The 22721-nt window shown below is 26.3% G+C and overlaps 2 protein-coding genes across 2 annotated transcripts; one reads left to right on the top strand and one right to left on the bottom strand.

Annotated features, from left to right (window-relative positions):
• Positions 1–1767: 1767 nt before the first annotated feature.
• On the bottom strand, positions 1768–16602 carry LOC135922124 (serine/threonine-protein kinase PAK 1-like). Its single transcript, XM_065456540.1, has 14 exons — positions 16476–16602; positions 16337–16434; positions 16189–16295; positions 10065–10140; positions 9280–9552; positions 9041–9183; positions 8692–8832; positions 6774–7150; positions 5879–6068; positions 5624–5716; positions 4545–4644; positions 3996–4192; positions 2701–2838; positions 1768–2142 (listed from the first exon to the last, which is right to left on the bottom strand). Exons 1-14 carry the CDS (start codon positions 16526–16528, stop codon positions 2059–2061), a joined length of 2070 nt encoding a protein of 689 aa, XP_065312612.1. The 5' UTR covers positions 16529–16602; the 3' UTR covers positions 1768–2058.
• A 4266-nt stretch (positions 16603–20868) lies between these two features.
• LOC135930798 (DNA-binding protein HEXBP-like) lies at positions 20869–21231 on the top strand. Its single transcript, XM_065467587.1, has one exon. The coding sequence runs from the start codon at positions 20869–20871 to the stop codon at positions 21229–21231; it is 363 nt and encodes a 120-aa protein (XP_065323659.1).
• The last annotated feature ends 1490 nt before the right edge of the window (positions 21232–22721 follow it).

The raw sequence follows: 22721 nt of genomic DNA, 5'->3' as shown, positions 1-22721 counted from the left end.
ATTACTTATCTAGCTTCCAGCATGTCATCTAAGAGGAAACTCTAACTACCATATAGTTTTATAATTTGGATTGGTCGTTTATATTCTCTTCTTGAATAATTGATTTGGTTAGACCTATAAATTTTTCCTTATTAGTCGATTCTATAAAACATTGTCTAAAAATGCAAATACAATAAATGACAAAATATAAAATTTAGAATAATTGTTCACAGTTAGTAAATTATAAAAAAGTATAATAAATTAATATAAAACCCGGTCGAAAGCAATTAGGGGGAATGGGGTTTCCTCCCATAAAAAATTTCGTAGTTTAGCCCTGAGATTGTAAAAGCTAGCGATGCACCTGTATAACTTATATCATTTAAATATATTATATAATCAGTTATAATTTATATTCAATTCAATTGAAATTCTAAAAGTTTATAATAAATTATTATTATTAAAAAATAAACATAAAAATGGATTTCGATTTTAATTAATAAATGATTTTAGATTAAAAAATTTATAACATTTTATTTTTGTTAAAAATGCCATTTATTTTATCGGATCGAGGAAAATTTTATAATATTGGCCGATAACCGATGTTTTAAAATAATATTGGCCAATAACCGATATTTTAAAATGAAAGAAATATCGGTCCCATCCGATCCGATAAAAATATCGGTGCATCCCTACCGTTAACAATATAATAAAGCTCTAAGAAGTGCCAACATACCAAGCACCCTCGAGCCCTTAGGTCTTAATACTTTAGATGGTAAGAGGCCAGATTGTTTAAACTTAATTTCATGAGAAAGGGGCTCGCATGAGATTATACTTTTATAGACATATTCGCTAATAAATATTGCTAAATTTTAACAGGTATTGTTATTCATTGTGTAATTACCCAACAATATAGATAGCAGTGGTTGTTAGAGAAGGTGAGAAATACGAGCCAGAATTAACATATTTAAATTTTGATCGCAACCCTCCCCCCTCATGCGTTTGAACTTTGAAATTGAAGAGATTGAAATTAACTCAAAACTTTTATCTTGTGTTATTTTTTAAAAACTTTCCTATATATATTCAATTAAAACTTGATAAATAGAGAGATCTTTGATTACCCGCTATTTAAAATGGGAAACTCAACTATTTTGGTATATATTATATTAAATATCATTTATTATAAATATAGTATAATTATCAAATTGTCATACAAAAGTAACGTTTAACAACTGTGACTTGATTGTTAAAAATTTTTGATCACTTTCAAAACTATTTGTAAGGGATATAATCATTCAAAAAATTTGAAATTTAGATTTTTAAAATAAAATGAGTACATATAGCAAAAATATAATTATAGTATAATAAATTATGAGCATATTTGGTATATTTTTGTTTGAGAAAATAACAATACTGATTTACGTTTAAAAATTCATATTAAAACAACAATAATTTGATTTAAGTAAGAGGAATAGAAGAGTATACAATAATTTGACAAAGTTGATAAAATAACAGCAGTTTTGGTAAGAATAAACACTGTGATTTAACATGTAAAATTAAATAAAGTATTCTTATATTATATTTCTATAAAATCTCATTATAATAATTTTGTATCCAAAGTAATCCGATCAGATTATAATCTAAAAATTCATACTATTTTTTCATGGGGAAAAAAATTTGAATTTTAAATATTTATTTGATTATTAAAAATAAAATCCGAAATTTCAAAATTTATAAAAAATTTATGGATGAAATTAAAAATAGGAATGATTATTGGAAAAATTTGTTTATTTTTATATAAAATTTGAGACTTCTTTTAATAAGTAAAAAATATAAATTTAAAAAATCTATATAATAAAGGATAAGACGATCCAAAATTATAGCAACTAGCAAAAAACTTTTTATAATAAATGTATATTTTAAACAACTATTTTTAAAACAATTCCGTTAATGTTTGGTATCAAATCTACATTCTAAGAGAAAAAAAAATCTAGAAATGATTCTTTTGTTGCTAATATGGCTAAATTATAGGAATGCCTGATTAATTTGTAAATTCAAAAATAAATAAATGAGATGCAAATTTTATCGAGATTTCGAAGCTTCTTTGGCAGCTAAAATTAAAGGTTGCAAGCTTATTAGAGGTTTAGCGCAAGAAAGAAAAGGATGCTTTTACAAAAAAATAATCATAATATTTAATATCGCATTTTAAATAAATAATATCAAGGATATTTATAAGTTAGTTATATTTCTCGAGGCCTGCAGACTCGGCCCTAAGTCTAGCCTAGCTAGAGCCGGATCTTTATTTTTATAAATATACTGAGGCCGAGCTGGGCCTAAAAAATTTTTAAATACACAGGCCAGGCCTGAAAATCTTTTTTAAAAAAATACCCATGCCAGGCAATATATTTTAAAACCACATATTTTAAATCGCCATTATTATCTATAAAAATTAAAAATAAATATATTATATTTTTAAAATAATTCGGGCCAGATGTGAAAATATAAAACTCGAGCTGGTTTTTTTCTAAAAAAAATCTGGGTCGAGCCATACAAATTAGAGATTTGCAAAAGTAGGCCCGGCCCGAACAATTTTATAAAAAAAAATTCGGGTCGGGCTTGAAAAATTAGGCCCGATGTAGATCACTCAAATAGTACCTCTGCAGGTCTATGGTATTTCTAATATATTATTTTAAAAAAGAAAGGCGAGAGAATTTATTTTTAAACTTTTAATAACTGTGAAGCGTTTAGGCGTTTGTCGACGTCGACTTCCAAGCAACGATCCAAAAAATGTTGAAACAAGGGTGATTGCTTGTCTTTACTTTGTATTTCAGGTTTACCATTAGTAGCAATGAGATAAAGTGCCTATGAAAAACGCATTAATATATTTAAAAAATATATTATTCTATCTAATTGTTTATTTATTTATAAATTGTGCTTGGAGATAAACTTGGTGTTTCGGTCATCATTTTTTAACTTTAGGTAATTTAAAAAAGTTTCTATATTTTTTACATGACATATCATATTTATAACTTATAATGGTAGACTTTTAACAAGCAAAAAAATGTGTTACAAAAAAAGAAGTGTGCTACATAAACTTTAATCATCATGATTTTGCTAAAAAGAGGGGAAAGAATTATTAGGTTCGTTCATTTTATCGTATATTCATTGAATAGCTCCACTTTTTAATTAAAATGGGTTTTCTTTTTATAAATTACTGAATAGTAAATAATACTAATTTTTCATGTAAATTATTTTTTATAATTGGATATTTTAACCTTTAGCTAAGCTAAAGGTGATATCGAAAACAAGTTAACAATTATTTTTCTTAAAAATTATAATATTCTTGAATATTTTATTTTTTCAATTTATGTGATGATTACGATTTGTTTAAAAATGAATATTTATTTATTTCACAACAAATATTTAATTATAAAATTAGTATCTTAAAATATTATTTTAAAATAAAATATAAAAAGATGTGATAATATATTTTAACAATTTTATATCAGATTAATCATAAAATCATTTGTATAAATTTCAATAACATCTTTCTTTACGGTTATAACCAAAATAATAAAAGTAATCATATTTCATTTGGCTATAAATTTTTATTGCAAGGTGGCGCTTGTATTAAACAAATAAAAAAATGAATTAAGCCAGATAAAATATTTTAACTGGTAAAACAGAATTACAAAATCTTTTGGATAGGTAGTTTGAAATATGTATCAATTACCTTTTATCCATATGAAAAAAATTGATAATTTTGAACAGTTTTGTACTGAATAAAAATATTTAATAAATGCACAATGCTTATTTATGATTACCTACTAAGGTAAGTGATTACAAGTGGGATTTTTTGAACATTTTTTTAGCTCATTTTTTCTGACTTTACCCAATTAATTCAAATATTCCGCCTTTTAATAGGATAGGGAATTTCAATCATTACCTTATTTTTCTTTTTTCTATTCCGTTTCTTTTAATTACCTCTAAATCAATTCAAATAATAATTAAATTTAAACCCTGAGCGGATTTTCGTTGAGATATGGGGGTTCCCCTTCAATCATTTCAACCGCCATAATTCCAAGACTCCATATATCGACCTTAGGACCGTACCTCTTTCGGGTGACGACCTCAGGGGCCATCCAATAAGGCGTTCCTACCATGGTTGTGCGTTTGTTGTGTTCTAAGGAAATTTGAGCGCAGAAACCGAAATCGACTAGAGTAGGAATTAATTGTTTAAAAATTTTTTTAATCATCTAAAACGATTTAGTATATTGTTCATGTTTCTAAAAAAAGAGAGATGGGCCACACTTTATGATGTCCCGATATAAGAGTCGATCCGATATGATCAGAATCAAATTTGTAGAAATAGAATGAAACCAAAAATTTGTCAATAAAATAAAAGGCAAATCTGTTTTTCAAATTTTTTATTTATATATAAAATATTTCTTTAAATTAAAAATAATCATGTAAAAATGGCGGCATATTATGTTCTGGCAAAATCTAAGCCAAAAAACCCCATTATCATGGACTAAAATCTTTCAAAAGTAATTTTATAAAAATTGTACTTAATTTAACGGATCCATCCATGCCCAATAATATGTTATCACTTTTGATATCTCTGTGAATCACGTGATTTCTGTGCAAAAATTCCAAAGCGTTTAACACCTTGATAAATAATATATTTTTTAATATAGTTTGAAAGCTTTTTAACATGATTTATGTTTTTTGAAAAAACTTAACGTCATTTTGTTAGTTAATTTAAATCTTGTGTATTAGTTAGACTCGTATATTTCTTTTGCTCCTCGTTTCTCCAGACCAATTTAGGCATGATATTGCAAATTATCTGAAGAGCGATGAAGGAAAAATATAAACAATATTCGCAAAACAGGAGGCAGGATGTATTAGCCATTAAATGCTTGAAAAATCGAGGGCAAGTATATTGATTTTAAGGAATTATGAGAAAAACGAGTGGAATAAATTCGGGGTGATAAGGTTAAAAATCTTGGCGGTAAGTTTTGAGAGTAAGAAGTTGAGAAAATGTTAAAAAAGATGAAGAGAGCTAAAGCAGCAGATCCAATAATGGAAGGGGGGGGGGGGGGGGTAAAGGAAATTTGAAGGCAAAACAAACATGTGCAATTCGATTCTGTATAAAAAAACCATTTACTAGTAGGAAAAAAGGTGTGATTATTCTGGTGGACAAGGGAAAAGATCCGAGCGAAACTAGAATGAATGGAGGTGTATATGCTGTATTTCTGTGGGAAAACGGGAAAGAAATTGCTTGGAGCTGTTGAGTACAAGGCTTAAGATGATTGGTTGAGGAGTTGCGGTTAAAGTGATGGGAGCGAGGATTCGAGATAGCCGTGGCGCTTGGATGAAGAGTGGCATAAGAAAAAAAATATATTTTACAAATTGCGATGCTCAAGATGGTGGATAGTATAGAAAACCCTAAAAAAGGGTCTATTAAAATGAAGAAGATATCTTTCGTAATTTAATTTTAGAATATCTTTTGTAAATTTTGAATGATGTTTAAATAAATAATTTGGGCTGGGATTTGAGCTTGTTGGGCTTGAGACATTTTTGATCTATACTTCGAACACAATAAATTCATTAAATTTTTAATATATATATTTATATATATATAAACTTCTCTACACACGGCAGCGATTTGCCCTTCATCCATGAATGTCTCTGTTACAACGTCGGTTAAAGAACCACCAGCTAAATACTCCATAACGACCTAATAAATAAAGATGAAGCATCAAAATTAATGATCTGTTCTAAATACACTCTAATTTATAAAGCTCCCTCCTCACATATGTCTAATCGTTTATCTTTTATTTAAAATACTTTCAAGTATTTGTTTTTCTTAAATCTAATATATACACTATATTATTTATACCCATAATTCATCGCCCCCAACCAAATAGGAATCGAGATAATTGACAATATTAGGGTGTTTATTTTGCCTCATAACCAGAATTTCGTTAATAATAAGTTCCTTTTTGGGTTGTTGACTCAAGTTCATTTCTTTGATGGCTACTTCAATGCCTGTACATATTTCGATGGCTGTATAAACAGCTCCGGATGCTCTAGTAATTATTAATGTAAATGTAATTCGTTTTCATTTCATGTATTATTCATGTTTCTTTCTCATGATATTCAATTGGATGGCTTAGAAAGGCTAGCATTTTTAATGGTGGTCTGGAGTAACTGGCCTAAATGGAAATGATGATTTTCAATCAATTTATACCTATTTATGATTTTGACTTGTAAAGATTTAAAATAAATAAACATAATAAAGTTTAGAATCGAATCACAAAATCTCATTAGTCATTGTACTAGCAAATTAAAAATAGACTATGATTCAATTTTTTGTTTTAAATATAATCAAAATTTTGTTATTAATCAGATGTAGATGAGTCATTTGTTACTAAAAAAATTTTTTGACTGAATTAAAAGTATTTGGAAGAAAAATAATGTGAAGGAAAATGGTAACGCTTAACTTGGGGATTATTCAACTGAAGGAAATTATTTAATTGGATTGAATATATTTAGAATTAAACAAGTATCTGAAGTAAGGAGTTGAAATAAAGGTTAGAGACGTATGCTTTAGGGTTTTAAGGCATATAGGTTAGGGTTAAGATTAGATTTTATTAAAATTAAATGTGATTATAAATAGACGAAGAGAAATTTAAATAAATCAGATGTTGTAACGGCAATTTCTTTGAGTTGGAACATAATCAAGGAAAATGATAGATATATTTAACAAAATTATTTAGACATAAAATTAATACCCCTGTCCAATTTTTTGAATCTTGCTGTATCGTTTATTTGGATTTCCTAAAGAAACTATGCCCCTTAACATTTGTACGACTTGTTCGTCCGTCATTTTAATAGATTTTTTGCTATTGTTTCCGTAATTGTTTATCACGCAACTACTTTCCACATTTTTATCGTTATTGCAATCGTTTGCGATATGCGGTTGTTTCCCATTGATTTGTTTGGGTTGTTTAAAATTATTATCGGGTAACAACATACCATTATTTTTATTATTTGTGTTGCAATGAGAAGAATTTGGTGGTGGGAAGCTACCGAATTGGTTGAAATAAGGGGAGGACAGTTGATTACCAAGATAACTAGTGTAATCTTGGTTCTCGACGGGCTTTGTATACTTAATAAATATAAAATAGATAAATTTAGATTCAACTTGATGATACTTAATAAATATAAAATAGATAAATTTAGATTCAACTTGATGAGAAATAAAATTTTCAGAAATACTCAATGAACCCTACGACATTTCGATCACAGTAAAAGATTAAAAATTCTTTTTTTTAACGCATAATACACATTAGGCCTATTCAAAAATAATTCGAATATTCGATTCGATTCGAATAATTCGAATCTAATCGAATAATTACGAATACGAATAATAAATTATTTGTTTTATCTGAATACGAATAATCATTTATTCGATTCGAATAAAACGAATTATTCGTAATATTTAATAAATTGTTTAATAAATCTAACATTTGTCATAGGAAGAATGGGAGGATCTTATAAAAATTAAAGCTATACTATTGCCTTTATATGTAACTACAAATATGGTATGTGGGGAGAATTATCCTACTTATAATTTGGTTATACCTTATTATATTTTAATTCTTGAACATCTAAAAAATGAAAAATCTGGTTTCCATAAATCCTTTAACAATAGTTTCAAAGTAGCAGTGATAAATTGTTGGGCTATTATAATTTAACTGCCGATGATGCAATATTAACCACAATATTAGATCCCAGGCTTAAAGTAGAATATTTAAAATCAATATCTGTTGATAATGATATTGATATATCCAAGTTAATGGACAAATTTAAAGAAATTTACAATAGGTATACAGGTATTTAATTTACCCCCATTTAAATATGATTTTATTTTATAAGCTCATAATTATAACTGTCAAACATATAAGGATAAAATTCAACAAAACAGGCTCTACATTGTTTTTAAACAAAATAATATTCAACTGTGTGAAATAGATTTTTATCTGAGTGAACCAAGAGCAAAGAGTGATACTGACCTGTTAATGTGGTGGAAGGCAAATGCATATCGGATCCCCATACTCTCGAAAATGGCAAGGGATTATCTATCTATAAAAGGAACATCAACTGCTTGTGAAAGGCTTTTCTCAGTTGGAACTAATTTATTGTCAAAAAACCGCATGTCATATAAGGAAGAAAATATAAGAAAAACTCTTTGCCTTAAAAATTGGCTTAAATTATAAATTAAATTAATAATATATATTTTAATTTTGTTTATAACTTGATTATATATTATTTATTATCAGATTATTGATTACATATTATTATAATTTTTTCTGTTTAAAATCAAATTTGTAATAAAATAATTTGTCAATATATTTGAGTATGATTTATTTTATTAAAAAAATTAATTCGAATTATTCGAATCGAATACAAATAGTAGATTTTATTATTCGTACGAATTTAAATAGTAAATTATTCGATTCGTTTAAACGAATCGAATATGAATAATGCACTATTCGATTCGAATTCGTTTTTGAATAGGCCTAATACACATATAGGGATTATGATAAACCCTCTCATCCTTATATAAAATAATATATTAGGTAAACCCTCCCCCTTATAAAAAATAATATATTCGGTTTAATATTTTTTTAAATAAATGTTATATACGATAGATTTAGTACGCTCAGGTCGATCAGATATAGCTGGCGGAGTTTCATCGCAGTCATTGTAATAATTTTGATCGTTATTAGGTCTAAACTCGGAGGCATCTATAAGAGTATTGGTATCCGCGTTTGAGTCGCGTTCGTTCTTTAGAATATAAATTTATGTTTTGAAAAAATGCACAAAATTATAATTTAAAGAAAAGATTATGACAAAATATTTTTTTTAATAAATATATACAAATCGGGCTATTTATATTTATAAGCATTTATATTAATTTTTGAATGACATTGGTAAATGTGCTAAAAAGCTTAAAAAAATAGTGAAAAATCAATCATTTTTTTATAGCATTAACCGTTGAATTTGAAAAAATTAGGGTGTTATGCTTCAAAGAGCGACTGGTTATGGTGGCCTGGTTAGCGTCGACGTTTTTCAGAATTACTTTCGTGATTAATTTATCGCACAAGTAAGTGAAAGGGGCAGTGGCTTGTGATAAACCTAATTCAAATTTTTTAAAAAAATTGTTTTAAATATAATGGGGGTGGGGGGGGGGATATAAATATATCTGATTTTATATAATATAATCTGTCTTACCATTGGGGTGAGTGTGGTTATAAATATTGTTGTTATTATAGTTTCCGATGTTGCCGTTAATGTTCGTGTTGTTTGTATACGCATCACCAAAGTTACGGGAGGAATGACTGGAAGGAGAGTGCGGGTTGTAAAAATCGGTCATCATAAATTTGGCGGAAGAATAATTATCGTTATCAAGTCCGAAATGATTGCTAGTCAGCTTATCGAAATATGGTTCATTGTCCGCGCGTCTTAAGTAAGAGCTGTCATAATAATTCAAGACGTCTATGACAGCTTTATTGGGGGCAGGGGATTTAGGTTATTTGAAAATAAAAGGTAATATTATATAAGAAACGCCGAGATTATTTCGTATCCCGCATTTAAAAAAAATCATAACAGCCAAATCTTAAAATGTATAACCCATTGATATAATAATAAGGGGGAAAAAAATTAAGAAATTATACATTACTTATCATGATTGACTGATTTAATATATACCACTTAACTGCCCTTTTTTTTATCGTCACTTGATTAATATATTTTAATTATATCAATTAGACTTTTTTCCGATATTGAGTCAGGGTCAAAATACCTCTTTAACATTCACAAATTCCCCCTTTCAATCCTAATCCATAACGCCTTGGTTGAGCCGATATGAGCTCGTCCTTGAGGTTTATACAGAAAAGCAGTTAAAATCTCTAGTATTAATCGGAACAAAAAAGTTCACCCTCAGGGTTTGGCCTTTTAAATCATTCATTCTTTACTTATAAATGAGTGGTTTTAATTTTAGGAATTTATGAGCAAACCTTGGGGATTTTTCTTGCGTTCGCTGGCAGTTATATCAGACGATTTAAGAAGTCGAGTCCAAGATTCTGGCATACCCTGTTTACGTAATATACGAAAAGAAAAAGAAATAACTAGGATGAATATAAGTATTTTAGAAGATAAAAATAAGTCTAAAATTTAAGATAATTTCTAATTAAACAAAACATCTTTATATATATACCATAAAAAAAATAAGGTTTATTTTTAAAAAAATATTATATAAACGAGTCGTTTATTTTCCATCTAAATCAAAATCCCATATAAACATTATTTGTTTTATAGTGCTCTCTACTGTTCTTTTCAATGATAACAGGGTAAAGGAAACACCTTGATAGTTTTAAAAAAATATATAATTATGATCAAAGTCCGCCCATAATAAATATTCTCATGATAAAACTCAAGCGCGTAACCAGAGTCCACCCCATCGCAAATTTGCTTGTTCTCGTAAATATCAATTTATGCTAATACAATTATCCCCCCCCTTCCTCTCCCAAAATTTATACAATATAACACTATAAAGAAGAATTTGCTAAAAAAATGAGTAAAAGTTAAGAATTTTTTTAAAAAACGTCTATAATTCAAAGATTTCTAAAAAAAAGCATTTTTATAAAAATAATTGCTGGAAACCGAAAATTATTTTAATAAAAATATAATATAGCCAAAGGCCTACAATAAGTGGGCTTAAGGACATCCTAGAAATATCCGCCTAATAATCCCCCCTATAGGAAAATCTTGGATATGCCTATAATAAAATTATAGGATACAGTGAACGGTCTCTACGTTATCGTTAATTTTTTTCCCGCCTTTTATGTTTTTTATATATGAAAGCCCTTTGCAAAGCATAAGCAGTAGCGATTTGGGGCACTTCATTATTCTAAGATTCCCACAACTCAAATTGCCAATGATAAGTTTGGATATATAAAAATTGTCAATGAAAAACAAAATTTAAAAAGGAATAACTTAATTGTTTATAACATAAAAAAATACAAATACCCTAAAATTTATTATATTTAAAAGTGAAAATATAATTAAAATGTTTAAAAATAATTTTTTTTTAAGTGGTGAAAAATCTAATTATAGTATTATTTATTATCATATCCAAAAAATAAAGGTTGGAAGGGGGGAATTTTTTCTATTAAATTTAAAGGGTTGAATGAAACACCGAAATTTTTAAAAAAATCATTAAATAATGGACCTTTATTAAATTAATATATAAAAATAATTATAAAAATGTTCAATTTTTATAGGGTTAGTTTAAGTGTTTTGTTTTAAATAACTCAAAAAAAATATTATATTATAAGCGAACATTTTTTTTTGTAAAAATAAAAATGTAATTAAAAATATTAATAAAAATTGAATTTTCGATAAAATAATTTTCCTAAAAAAATAAAAATCCAATTAATCAAATCAAATTGAATTTAAAATAGTATGTAATAAATAATCTAATCTATATTGCAAATTTTGTTATCATTTATTATATACGGGGATGGTACATAGTATCTATCGTCTATTAAATTGCGAACAAATCGATCCACATAAAACACACCACATGTCTCTTAAAACAAAAATATTTACAAGTTCATAGAAAAATGGGTAATCTATATCAACACATTAATAAAAAAAAATCGATACATGGAAAAATTGGGACGCGAAGATAGGAGTTATCTGGTAATAGTATAATATCGAGTAGTAAACTAAATAAATAAAAATTAAAATATGATTTCGTTATTAATTCAGTCAGGTAATTAAAATATGTCGACCATTTGTCTGTAGAAGATTGTGGAACTGGTGTGTTATGAATTTATCCAAAAATAATATACAATATTATAAATAACACCATGAGTTTCCCCATAGTCCCCGGATCCACTAAATTTTTGCGTATAGGACTATATTCGAAATTTTTTTAATAAAGTGGTATTAGGTTCAGGTCGGTCCAGACAGGTTAACCCCTGACCCGGGTTAGGTTTATGTCCGGCATAAATATTTTAAAAAGCTTTCAATAGCTATTTTTTTATTGCACCTAAAATAAATATCGGTAAAAAAAATAAACAGTTGTATTTTAAATAATGCATTAGGAATAAAAAACAAAAAAAAATCAAGTATGAACACAAATATTACTTTTTTATACTTTTCTTAAAAAATTAATCACAAAATGACTAGAACTAGTGAACCTGTATTCGATAGAAAAATCCGGTTTGGGTTCATAAAATAAAGAATTTTCGTCGGGTAATATGAGTGTATGGTAAAAATAAAGAGTCTCGAACCTGGATCCAAACCCGAAGGTTTTTTTACGCTTTGTCGTTTAATATTTTTATAATGGATATATTAATTTGTGTTATAAATAACTAGTTACGTTTTGCAAAAAAAAACTGTAGCTGGTTACTTTTACAATTCATTCCTTATCTTATGATGTAATGTCTATGTATAAAACTTGTAGGAAGGTTTGTTAAGTCTAAGGAAACTAATTTTTGGGAAAAATTAGCTATCCTGCTTATGTAATGGCTAAATGTCGGCAATTCTTTTCACAGGCGCCTGCCAGAGAAAATCCGTTTTAAGGCGTTAAAGTTTATATTAGTTTCTTCCTTTGAGCTGTTTTTTTAGGAAATATTCCAAGGCCAAAGTGATAGTTTTTCGGCTAAAAACTTGGCTAATAATCGGTTGAAACGGCTAAAAATATAGTAATTACCCAACATACTTTTTATACACCAATTTAGAAAATAGTTTATACTTCAAGTCAAATAAGTAAAAAAAATTGATTTTGAAAAATAAATATATTATATTGTTTTGTTTATCTTATTATTTATATTTTTTTGGTGCAAATATATATTATTGGTGAGATTTTTTCAGTGCAAATAATAGTATTTAATACAATTAATTTTTTTTTATTTATTTGTATTTTTATTTAAATTCCTTTGATTTCTAAATCGCAAAAATTATTCTCTATAATAATTTTTTAAAAAATTAATTGAAATGATTAGTTATATAAATAATTTATGTACCTTTTCGAGAATGAAACTTGTAACAGTAACTAGTTACTTTTGAACATAACTTTTTAAAACACTAATAATTCACAAAAAAATATAATAAAAAATATAGGAATATAGTAAAGCATTTCAATGGCGTAATTCTCCAAACCGTTTAAAGCCAACGACTAGGGCTCTCCTGAGATTAAAATATAAAATGGCTTAATTATAAGATGTATATGTTAACTATGGGGTTAACCCCTCTACCCAAGTTACCACTCTTAAATTATATTATACCATGTGTTAGAGGGGAGAGTCCTAATTATGTGGAAATGGGAAAGGGTTCCCCATGTTTAAAGTTTTACATAAGAGCTGTGAACCCTAATGGTTCACGAATTTTAAACTTAAAAAAAAATTTATGCCAGAAACTCAATCGGAACCGACTTCTGAAAGAGGCTTAAACCCTCTTAGGGTCTATATTACCCTGAGTTCGATAGGATTTACATAAATTGGTCATTGTTTAGTCTGACGTCTCAAAATGTCCAGCTAAATAATTTTAAATCGCTGAACCCTAATGTGTTCATATACCTATTGACATGTCTGTCCTCCAAAACTAAAGGTGTTCCTTCCGTTTTTTAAATACTGTTCTAATTTTATACATATGTTTAATATTATAGAATATTATTGCTATAAACATTTTTTAAAAAAAATCAAACATGATCGCGTTCAACGTTCATTTAGAAAAATGTTGAAAACTTTCTGAATAAATTTATTTTTTAATTTCATTTTAATTTAATATTAAAAAAAAATGCTTTATATAGTTTCATTTTGATATATAAATATAATATAATTTGTATAAAAAAAATTTATTAATAATTTTTAATATATAAAAACTTTTATATATCATATAAAAATTAATTATTTATAAGATATATAAATTTGTAATCTTTTAAATTGTGTTCAAGAATTAAAATATAAAATCCTTTATAAAAATTAAAAAATAATAGTTTATAATTTCAAGGAATCATATTTTATTAACTATTTTATATCTATATATTACCGGCAATGTGTTATTTTTTCAACTTTAAGTCAATTTTTGAGCACGTTTTTTTTAATTTAAGAATCTGATTTTAACGGAAATGTATTCCAGCATGTTTAGATACCTTTCTTATGAATTTTAAATAATTTTACCATTAAATTTTAAATTATTTATAATTTATATTAAGTTCAAAAGTACATGATAAAATTATCTGAAATTTATAGGATAGGTATTCCAAACATGATAGAATACATTTTGGTAAAATTCGATTTTTAAATTTAAAAAAACATGCTCAAAATATGATTTAAAATTGAAAAAATAACACATTAATAAATATTACAATTCTCTTTAAATTCAAACTTTAAGATTTTGAAACTGATATTATAATTTTGGGCACATTTTAAATTTGGTAAGATAAAATTCGTTCCAGATGAATGGCGTTCATTATTTTTGACAATTTTAACATGCGATAAAGGAAACAGCTAATTAATTTTAAAAAAACCTACTTCATTCACGAACGCGTTCACTTATACTTATATAATATTAATATTTTATTGAAAAATAATATTATATAATTTCTAAAATTATTGTGCGCTAGCCAGTTAAAAATTAAATACTGGGTGGGTGGATGAGTTTAAAATATTTTATAGGGGAAATAGGCCAAGCTTATTTATTAAAAAATTTGTTCTTTATTTCAAAATATTGCATATTTATAGTTTAAGTATAAATATATTAATAAATACCAAAATAAATTTTAAAAAACTTAATCAACTAGTGATAATAAAAATATTTTTATATGGATATGCAATTTTTTTAAAGCATTGTGGGGGGGGGGGTACTATTTTTAAAACATTAGGCAGGCTAACTGGCATGTGGATTAAAGCACATCCATTGCAATCCTCTAGTAGAATAAAATTTGGCTAATTTGATTTTTTTCAAAAAAAAACATTAAAATTTAAAAAAAGTATATATGAAATATTAATGAAAAAAAATTTTTGTCTAAAATTTGCAAAAATATATTATCCATATAAGGACTTCTATACCTCCCCCCTCTCCTATGCCAATGATAATATACTCCCCTAAAAAAAATTACATGCCTCCTGCAAGATCAAAATTAACAAAAAAAAGAAAATTTAAATTTTCAAATGATGATAGTATTTTATAGAAACTTACCCCCCCCCCCTCTGTCAAATTATAAAATGTTAGAACTAAAATATGATAATAAATCTTTATTAAATACTTAAATATAAAGTGAAAACATAATCAAAATAAAAGAAAAATAAAATTAATATTAAATTAAATATTAAAAAAATAAAGTTCGCAAAATAATAATAATTATTACAAGTAAAATATCCTTGATTATATATACTTTTCTATCCTATTCATTTACATCGTCTTTACTCAAATAATATAATAATTCATTTTGTTTTTCTATTTAATAGTGGATTTGAATATTACTTCTTTTTTCTTTATTTTATTTCAAAGTAAATTTACATATTACAACACCCTCCAATCTCAATGACTTATATCACCACCCCTATGGTAAAGTATTTGAATAAAATTTTTTGGATGTTCTCAATGGGCAGAGGGGAATTCATCAAAAAGTTTGAGCCCCATTAAATTAAATATTGCACTATATAGCCCTTTTATAAAAAATAACCAATATTAGTGGGTTTTGAAAAGTAGAGAATATGTTAACAAAGAAAACATTTTAAATGATTTAGTATGGTAAATAAAATTTATAAATGATTTCTTATAATCATGGTATTAAATAAGATAACCCAATAGACAGGAATGCATGAAAAATATTAAATATATTGTAAAAATTAGTGCTGTAAAGTAGTTGTTAAACCTAAAAGGTTCGATCTTAAAATTTTTGATCAAAAATAATATTAAAACCCAGATTTGAAAAAATAACTAAATCAAAATTTAGGTCAATGATATATTATCTAAAAGATATAATTTGTCTGTCTAAAAAAATTGATTTTGCCAATTTTAACAACATTAAACACAAGATAAAATAACTTATATAATAAATTATTATTATTTAATCATAATATATAGGATTTCAAACTAATATTAAAGAAACTATAAATATTATACTGTAAATTCTCCAGTTAGAGAATCAAAACCAACATGGACTGTGTGCTCAAAGTCAGTTGGGTGACTTATGTAAGGTTTAGTCACATCTTTCTCTTTTTTATTTATCGCTAATAAAAATAGTATAACCATTTCATTTTATATTTATTACTTTTGTTCTTTTTCTTTTTTTCTTTCTTTTTTTCTTCAATAAAATCTTTAATATAATTAGTTTTAGTATCCAGGCATATAGATGATTGCAAATTTTCTCTTAATTTAATAAATTTATTATGTGAAATAAAAACACATACCTCATACTAGACTTTATTGTAGCATAAGGAGATATACTTTCATATTCACCCATAAAAAATTATATTTTCATTAAAAAAAACAGCATTGATAAACTTTTAATAAATGGGGCAGAGGTTACCAAACGAAAATGCGAAATGTGAAACCCAGTCAGTCATGCATGGCTAATAATAGCTCAACTCTAGGAAGGTTTATCAAAAGAATTATTTTTAAATTGTATGAAATATATTTAGGAATTTAATATAAGCAGCTAAAAGTTAGAGAGGTATGAATTATGGTTGTTAATTAAAGGTCTGAGGTTAACAAAAGAAAAGTAAAATTGCATTTATTGAATTTATTATATCTTTACATTAATCTAAAACTAACTAAAATCTATTATAAAAAAATAAGTATATATATATCTTTCATATTAAATACAAATTTGATTAAACAAAAATAAAAAGTATCAAAATATATTACAAAATTATTTTTTAACAAAAAAGCAAGGTTACTTGCAAAAATAGTCGTAAGTTTTCATCAACATATTAAATAAGTTTATATTCAAATAATACCAAATAAAGTTATATTAAATATCAAAGCAAATTTAGATATAAAAAATTAATCCCATTATTTAACATTTATTAATAAATTTAATTAACCTAAATATTAATTGTCAGATCGTCGCTCTTTTTACTAGCCAGCTACACATATATATCAATAATGTCACCAGACATATTGTATGGGAGAAGGGGTGGGAAGTAACTGAAAAAGCTAAGAAAAAATATATACCCTTACTCGATCCCTTCCTACACTTAAATTACAATTTAAGGACAACTCAACTAGAATCTCTTCTAAGAATTTAAGAACAATTATTTCGTAACAACACTATACTTTTATTATAATATTTTATTAATATGATTTCTTAATAATCAATTTTTTATAAGAAAGAAAAAAGTAATAATCTACAATTTTATTCGAACCAACAAAAAAAAATATAATCACGTGTTCTTCTATGGTAATTATAATCCAATCAACCTTATTTATTTTGGTTGATATGCAAAAATTAATATATATTCATATATAAAATTACGACATGCCACCCCTTTATGGGCCAGTGGCATGCCTATATATAAAAAAATATATATCATATTTACTATAGAGAATAGATGATGTTACGCAAATATGAGAAATTTTTTTTTTACTATGCCTCTTGATTATTCGAGACATCACTAGAATAATGAATATTCATGGTCCTACAAGGGTATGCTATATGGACCAGGGGCGTCGCTAGCCTTTACAATCTCATTGGGCTCAGTTAAAAAAAAAATTATGAGGGGCTTCGTCCCCATACCCTTAATTTGCTGGCCTTTGGCCCGCTTTTGCCAGGCCTTCGGCCGGATTTTATATTAATATATTTTACATTTTTAAAATATGCTAACTCTAGACAATTATTCTGAATTTCATATTTTGTATTTTATAATATTTTGCATACAAAATAAACTAGCATACAAATAATTGAAACAATACAATACATTTCTAAAAATAATATTTTTTAATACAAAATCTATTTATTACAGTATAAAATATTTTCTATTGCTGATATAAAAAAATTTTGCGTAAAAAATTACAAGTGATAAAAAAGGTTAATTAATTCATACATATGCCTCAATTGATAATAGTTTTTTAAAACCACATAAGGTTATATAATTCTAGCAAGTTACATTGACTAAAGGTCATGAAATTGATATAACTCTCTGTTACATTTTAGACAATGTTTTATAGAATGGACCAATAAGGAAAAATTTATTGGCCTAACCAAATCAACAATTCTTGAAGAATAAAATATAAACGACCAATCCAAATCATAAAAATATATGGTGGCTAGAGCTTCCTCTAGGATTACATGATGGAAGCTAGATAAGTAATCGAGAAAATTTTTGTGAGATATTAAATTTTTAAAAGATTTTCATTTTTAATGATATATAAACGACTACACAGTTCAGTTGACCATGCTTATCTATGCAATCATATGCTCTCAGCAGCTATAGTAATAATCTTAAATTAAATAGTCACATAAATAATAGATGCTGGTTAATTTGCAGTCATAGCCATGACACTCACGATGGTAACCCATATCAGAATTTATTATGTTAGATAAATTGATAATACAAAAACAGTAAAAATCTTTAGAAGAAATTATGCAAATATATTGAAGTTTTGAGTTATTTACACGGCAAGGATGCCATATTAGAAATGAAACATTTTGTAACTATAAAATAAGAACCAGAGTGATATGATGAAAGTAAAGATTTTATATATTATTGTCGCACCACCTCTAGTTGGTATATTATATCTTAAAATAATAGTAGATTATAATAATAACAAAAATATATTTGTATTAAAAATTTAACTCACAACTGTTTTTCAAAGAAGAAAAAAATAGCTTTCCTAATAACACGTTAAAAAAAAGAGAAGAAAAGATATCTAACATCCATTGTGGGATGAATAATAAGAAGTTTAATTTTAATAATATATTTAATAAATAGATAGCGTTAAATATATGAATGCAAATTGTTACTTATATTTATTATCAAAACCATTTATTATTAAAATTTTAAAATTATTAACTGTAATATATTATATAACTGTCAAATAGGTCTGTAAAAGTGGCATTTTACCTAATATTTTATAAATAATTATATATTATAAAGGATTATAAACTATTTATCTACTTACTTTTTATAAACTAGTAGAAAGCCCGTCAAAAATGACGGGAAATGAGATTTTTATTTATTTTTTACGATAAATGTCATGCCAGGTTCAAGCTCACAATTTTAGGAAGCATCCAAGATCTTATAATTTTTAAAAATTTTATCAAGCCCAGCTCAACCCTTAATAATTTGTAAAAGATATTCCCAAGTCAGGGGCAAGCTAATATTAATTTTGAGGTTCAAGCTCAGTCCTACCCATTATAATTTTGAAAATTTTTTCCCGCCTCAGTGATAGTTAAATTTTTAATATCATCACATGAACGGGAAATATCTGATTTACCAATGAGTCTAATATGTAAAAAAACATGTAAATTCCGTATTAAGGGAAACTGGGGAGGCCTGGGCAACCACTTATTAGAGAATCATGACAAATAAAATAAAAATAACCAACTCTTATACCTTTTTGAAATATGATCTGTTCTAGGCATATGTTTGTTTATTTATTATTATTAAAATATTATTGATTTTTTTCATGTATTGAAATATTATTATTATTGGAAATCAGTTTTTCAGTTGTTAATTTTTATTAGTTTTAAAGAAAATAAAAGTTTGAGTATAATAGTTCGAATATAATAATTCCTGAAATATTATTATTATTGATTATGGGATTTTTTTAGATTTCGGAAAATAAATATAATCTCAAAAGTGGTGCCTCCAATTTAAAAGATACCTGTATAAAAAAATAATTAATTCGGAACAACAATGACTACTATTACGAAACAGGCCAAAGATTTATAAAAAGGAAAAAGGAAATTCGTAAAAATAAGGTAAAAGTTTATATTTTTGTTAAAATTTTATGTATTATTGTATATTAGGGATTTTCGTAATAATTTCGATATTGTATATTTTAACATTTAAGTCAATTAAAATTTTTTTGATAAAGTTATTGATAAGTCTATTGTAGAGTTAAAGAATTTTAAATTTGAAAATTAAGAGTTTAAAGTAAAAATAATTTTAAGGAAATGATAAATCGCAAAAATATTAAGACCAACAATTATTTTGAGGTCAAAAATGTTGAGCCGTTAATATTGTATTTTGGAATATTATTGGTTTTTATATTATGGGTTATAATATATTTTTGGTATAAGAAAAGAAATGGAAATAAAGATATAAATCGAGTAAGAGTGTTAGAGCAAGTAGAAAGGGAGAAAAATAAAAAAAATTGAAGAATTTAAGAGGAATATTGAAAATTTATTTAATGAAATATATATGGTGAAAAATGAAAATGAAAAAAAGGAAATATTAAAAACAGATATCGTCAGAGATTCTGAAAAAAATGTATGTGAAATTGATATTAATAAAACAGATTTCGTTAGAGAGTCTGAAAAAAGAGAAAATGGAAAAATTGGAGAAAATGAAAAAAAAAAAGGAAAATGGAAAAATGGAACATAAAAAAAAGGAGATTAATATTGAAGAAATGAGAAGAGAAATGAGAAGAGAAATGAGGGAAGAATGGGAAAATGAAAGGAAAGAGATAGAAAAAAAAGAAATGGAAGAAAGGAAGAAAATGGAAAAATTGGAATTGATTAAAAAGGAAAAAGAGATGTTGAGAACAGAAATGACAGAAATGAAAATTAAAATAGAATAATTTTAAAAGAAGAATGAAGGAAAAGGAGTATATCGGAATGAGGATAATGAAAATAAAATGTGTTATAATTGTGGAAAATTTGGACATATAAGTAGAGGATGTAATGAAAGGAGAAATCCAAATGTGTTAACTATAATTTGTAAAAGGTGTGGAAATAAAGGGCATAAAACTGAGGAATGTTATGTTCCTGCGTATAAATTGGTGAATGAAATTCAAAAAGCTTGTGGAAATTGTGGAAATTTTGGGCATACTCAGGATAAATGTTTTAAGAATCAACAAGGAGAACCTAAAGCGTTTCCGGTGGTAGAATATATAAAAAATGGGGGAAAAAATGCCTATGAAAAAAGGAATGTAGAAGACGTAACATGTTTCAAATGTCGTAACATTGGGCATTATGCGAGAGATTGTCCCGTCACATGACTATATGGTGGACAGGAATTAATATGTGGGGTTACATCGGAAAACCCAGTAGACAAGGGAAAAATTTTATTATTAGGGAATGTACTAAATATTGAAAATAATTTGGGAATTGAAGAAAAGAAAAATAGTAATGAATTAGTGATGAAAAATAAGGGGAATGAGTGGCCCAGGGCGAATATACAAATTTGTGTTATGCCAGTTTCGATGAAAAAAGATATTAATTATGATGAATGTCCGCGCGTGAAAATTAATGTGGGAAATAAGGAAATTATAATGTTGTTAGATACGGGGGCAACTATATCGGTAATGGGGTATAAGGAATTTTCAAATTTATGGCCGAATGAGCAATTAATAAATGAGAAAATGATAATTAAACAGTTAAATGGAACTGTAATTTCGGTTTTAGGGAAATGAATTTACCAGTGTTAGTTAAAGGAGTAGTACAATTTTTGGATTTGTGGATAATAAAAGAAGAGGTTGGTGCGATTTTGGGATGGAATTGGATATCGAAATTTGGATTAGAAAGTAAATTTTTGAATATATTTCAAGGGAAAAAGGATGATAAAAATATTGAAGTATTGGAAACATCTGTAAAGGAGGTAGATATTAAAAATCAGGAAAATGAATTGGTGGAAATTGAAATTTTGGAGAATATTAAAGTGGAAAATATGGAAAATGATAATCAGGAAATTTGTGATAATGAAATAAATGGAATTTCGGAAATTGAAATATTAAAAATTGATGAAATTAAAAATTTGAGAAATAATTCTGAGGAAATTCAGAAGGAGGAAGTAATTATAAATGGAAAAATGGATCAGGAGGAACCTGATTATGTGAATAATAAAAATCCTATAGGTAAAATGTATGATTCAGGAATTGAGGAAAATGTTGATTTGGATATTGATAATATGCCTGTTGATGTAGAAATGGATAATATTTTGGAAACAAGTGATGAAAATTTTAATTTTGAGGTAAACAAAAGGTTGATTTCAAGGGAATCGGGGTTGGAGGATAGTTATATTAGTGGTGATGAAATTTATAAAGACTCCAATTTAGAGAGGGAGAAATTACCTGCATCACAAAATTTTCCGGTGAAATTAGTAAGGAAAAAATTTGAGCATACAAAAAAATATTTGGATATTAATCAGTCGGAGGAAAGAAAGTTTGAAAGAGATAAATATCCGGTGTTAGAGATTATACCAGCGAAATTAATAAGAAAAAAAAATTAGGATTGAAAGTGTGGTAGAAGGAGGTAAATTTTGAAGAGTTTTATAAAATTGGTGTGGTAAAAGAGATATGGGTCGCTTAGTCCACGGGAAAGAAGTAGAGAAAATTAGAAGTGAAATTGGATATATACAGATATAGGTATTTTTAATTATTTTGGTAAGTGTGTTAAATTGTATTATAAGATTGGTGGGGTAAAAGGAATATGGATGGCTTAGTCCATTTCGAGTTATGATTATTATAATATTTGTTCAATAGGGTTCATG

Source organism: Gordionus sp. m RMFG-2023, chromosome 1, assembly GCF_954871325.1.
Source record: "Gordionus sp. m RMFG-2023 chromosome 1, tfGorSpeb1-WG-v2, whole genome shotgun sequence".
Classification (NCBI taxonomy): domain Eukaryota; kingdom Metazoa; phylum Nematomorpha; class Gordioida; order Chordodea; family Parachordodidae; genus Gordionus; species Gordionus sp. m RMFG-2023.
The sequence above is the reverse complement of the archived record's forward strand: the minus strand, read 5'-3'. Positions and strand labels throughout refer to the sequence as shown.

What these genes read in the sequence shown, in the direction of transcription:
- LOC135930798 (XM_065467587.1), top strand. Translation starts at nt 20,869, where the DNA reads ATGTGTTATAATTGTGGAAAATTTGGACATATAAGTAGAGGATGTAAT.
- LOC135922124 (XM_065456540.1), bottom strand. Translation starts at nt 16,528, where the DNA reads ATGGGTGAATATGAAAGTATATCTCCTTATGCTACAATAAAGTCTAGT. An exon ending in AAAAAAGAAAAAGAACAAAA is followed by an intron (nt 16,296 to 16,336) that starts GTAATAAATATA and finishes TATTTTTATTAG; the next exon opens with CGATAAATAAAAAAGAGAAA. An exon ending in ACGCTTCACAGTTATTAAAA is followed by an intron (nt 2,143 to 2,700) that starts GTTTAAAAATAA and finishes TTTTTGTAAAAG; the next exon opens with CATCCTTTTCTTTCTTGCGC.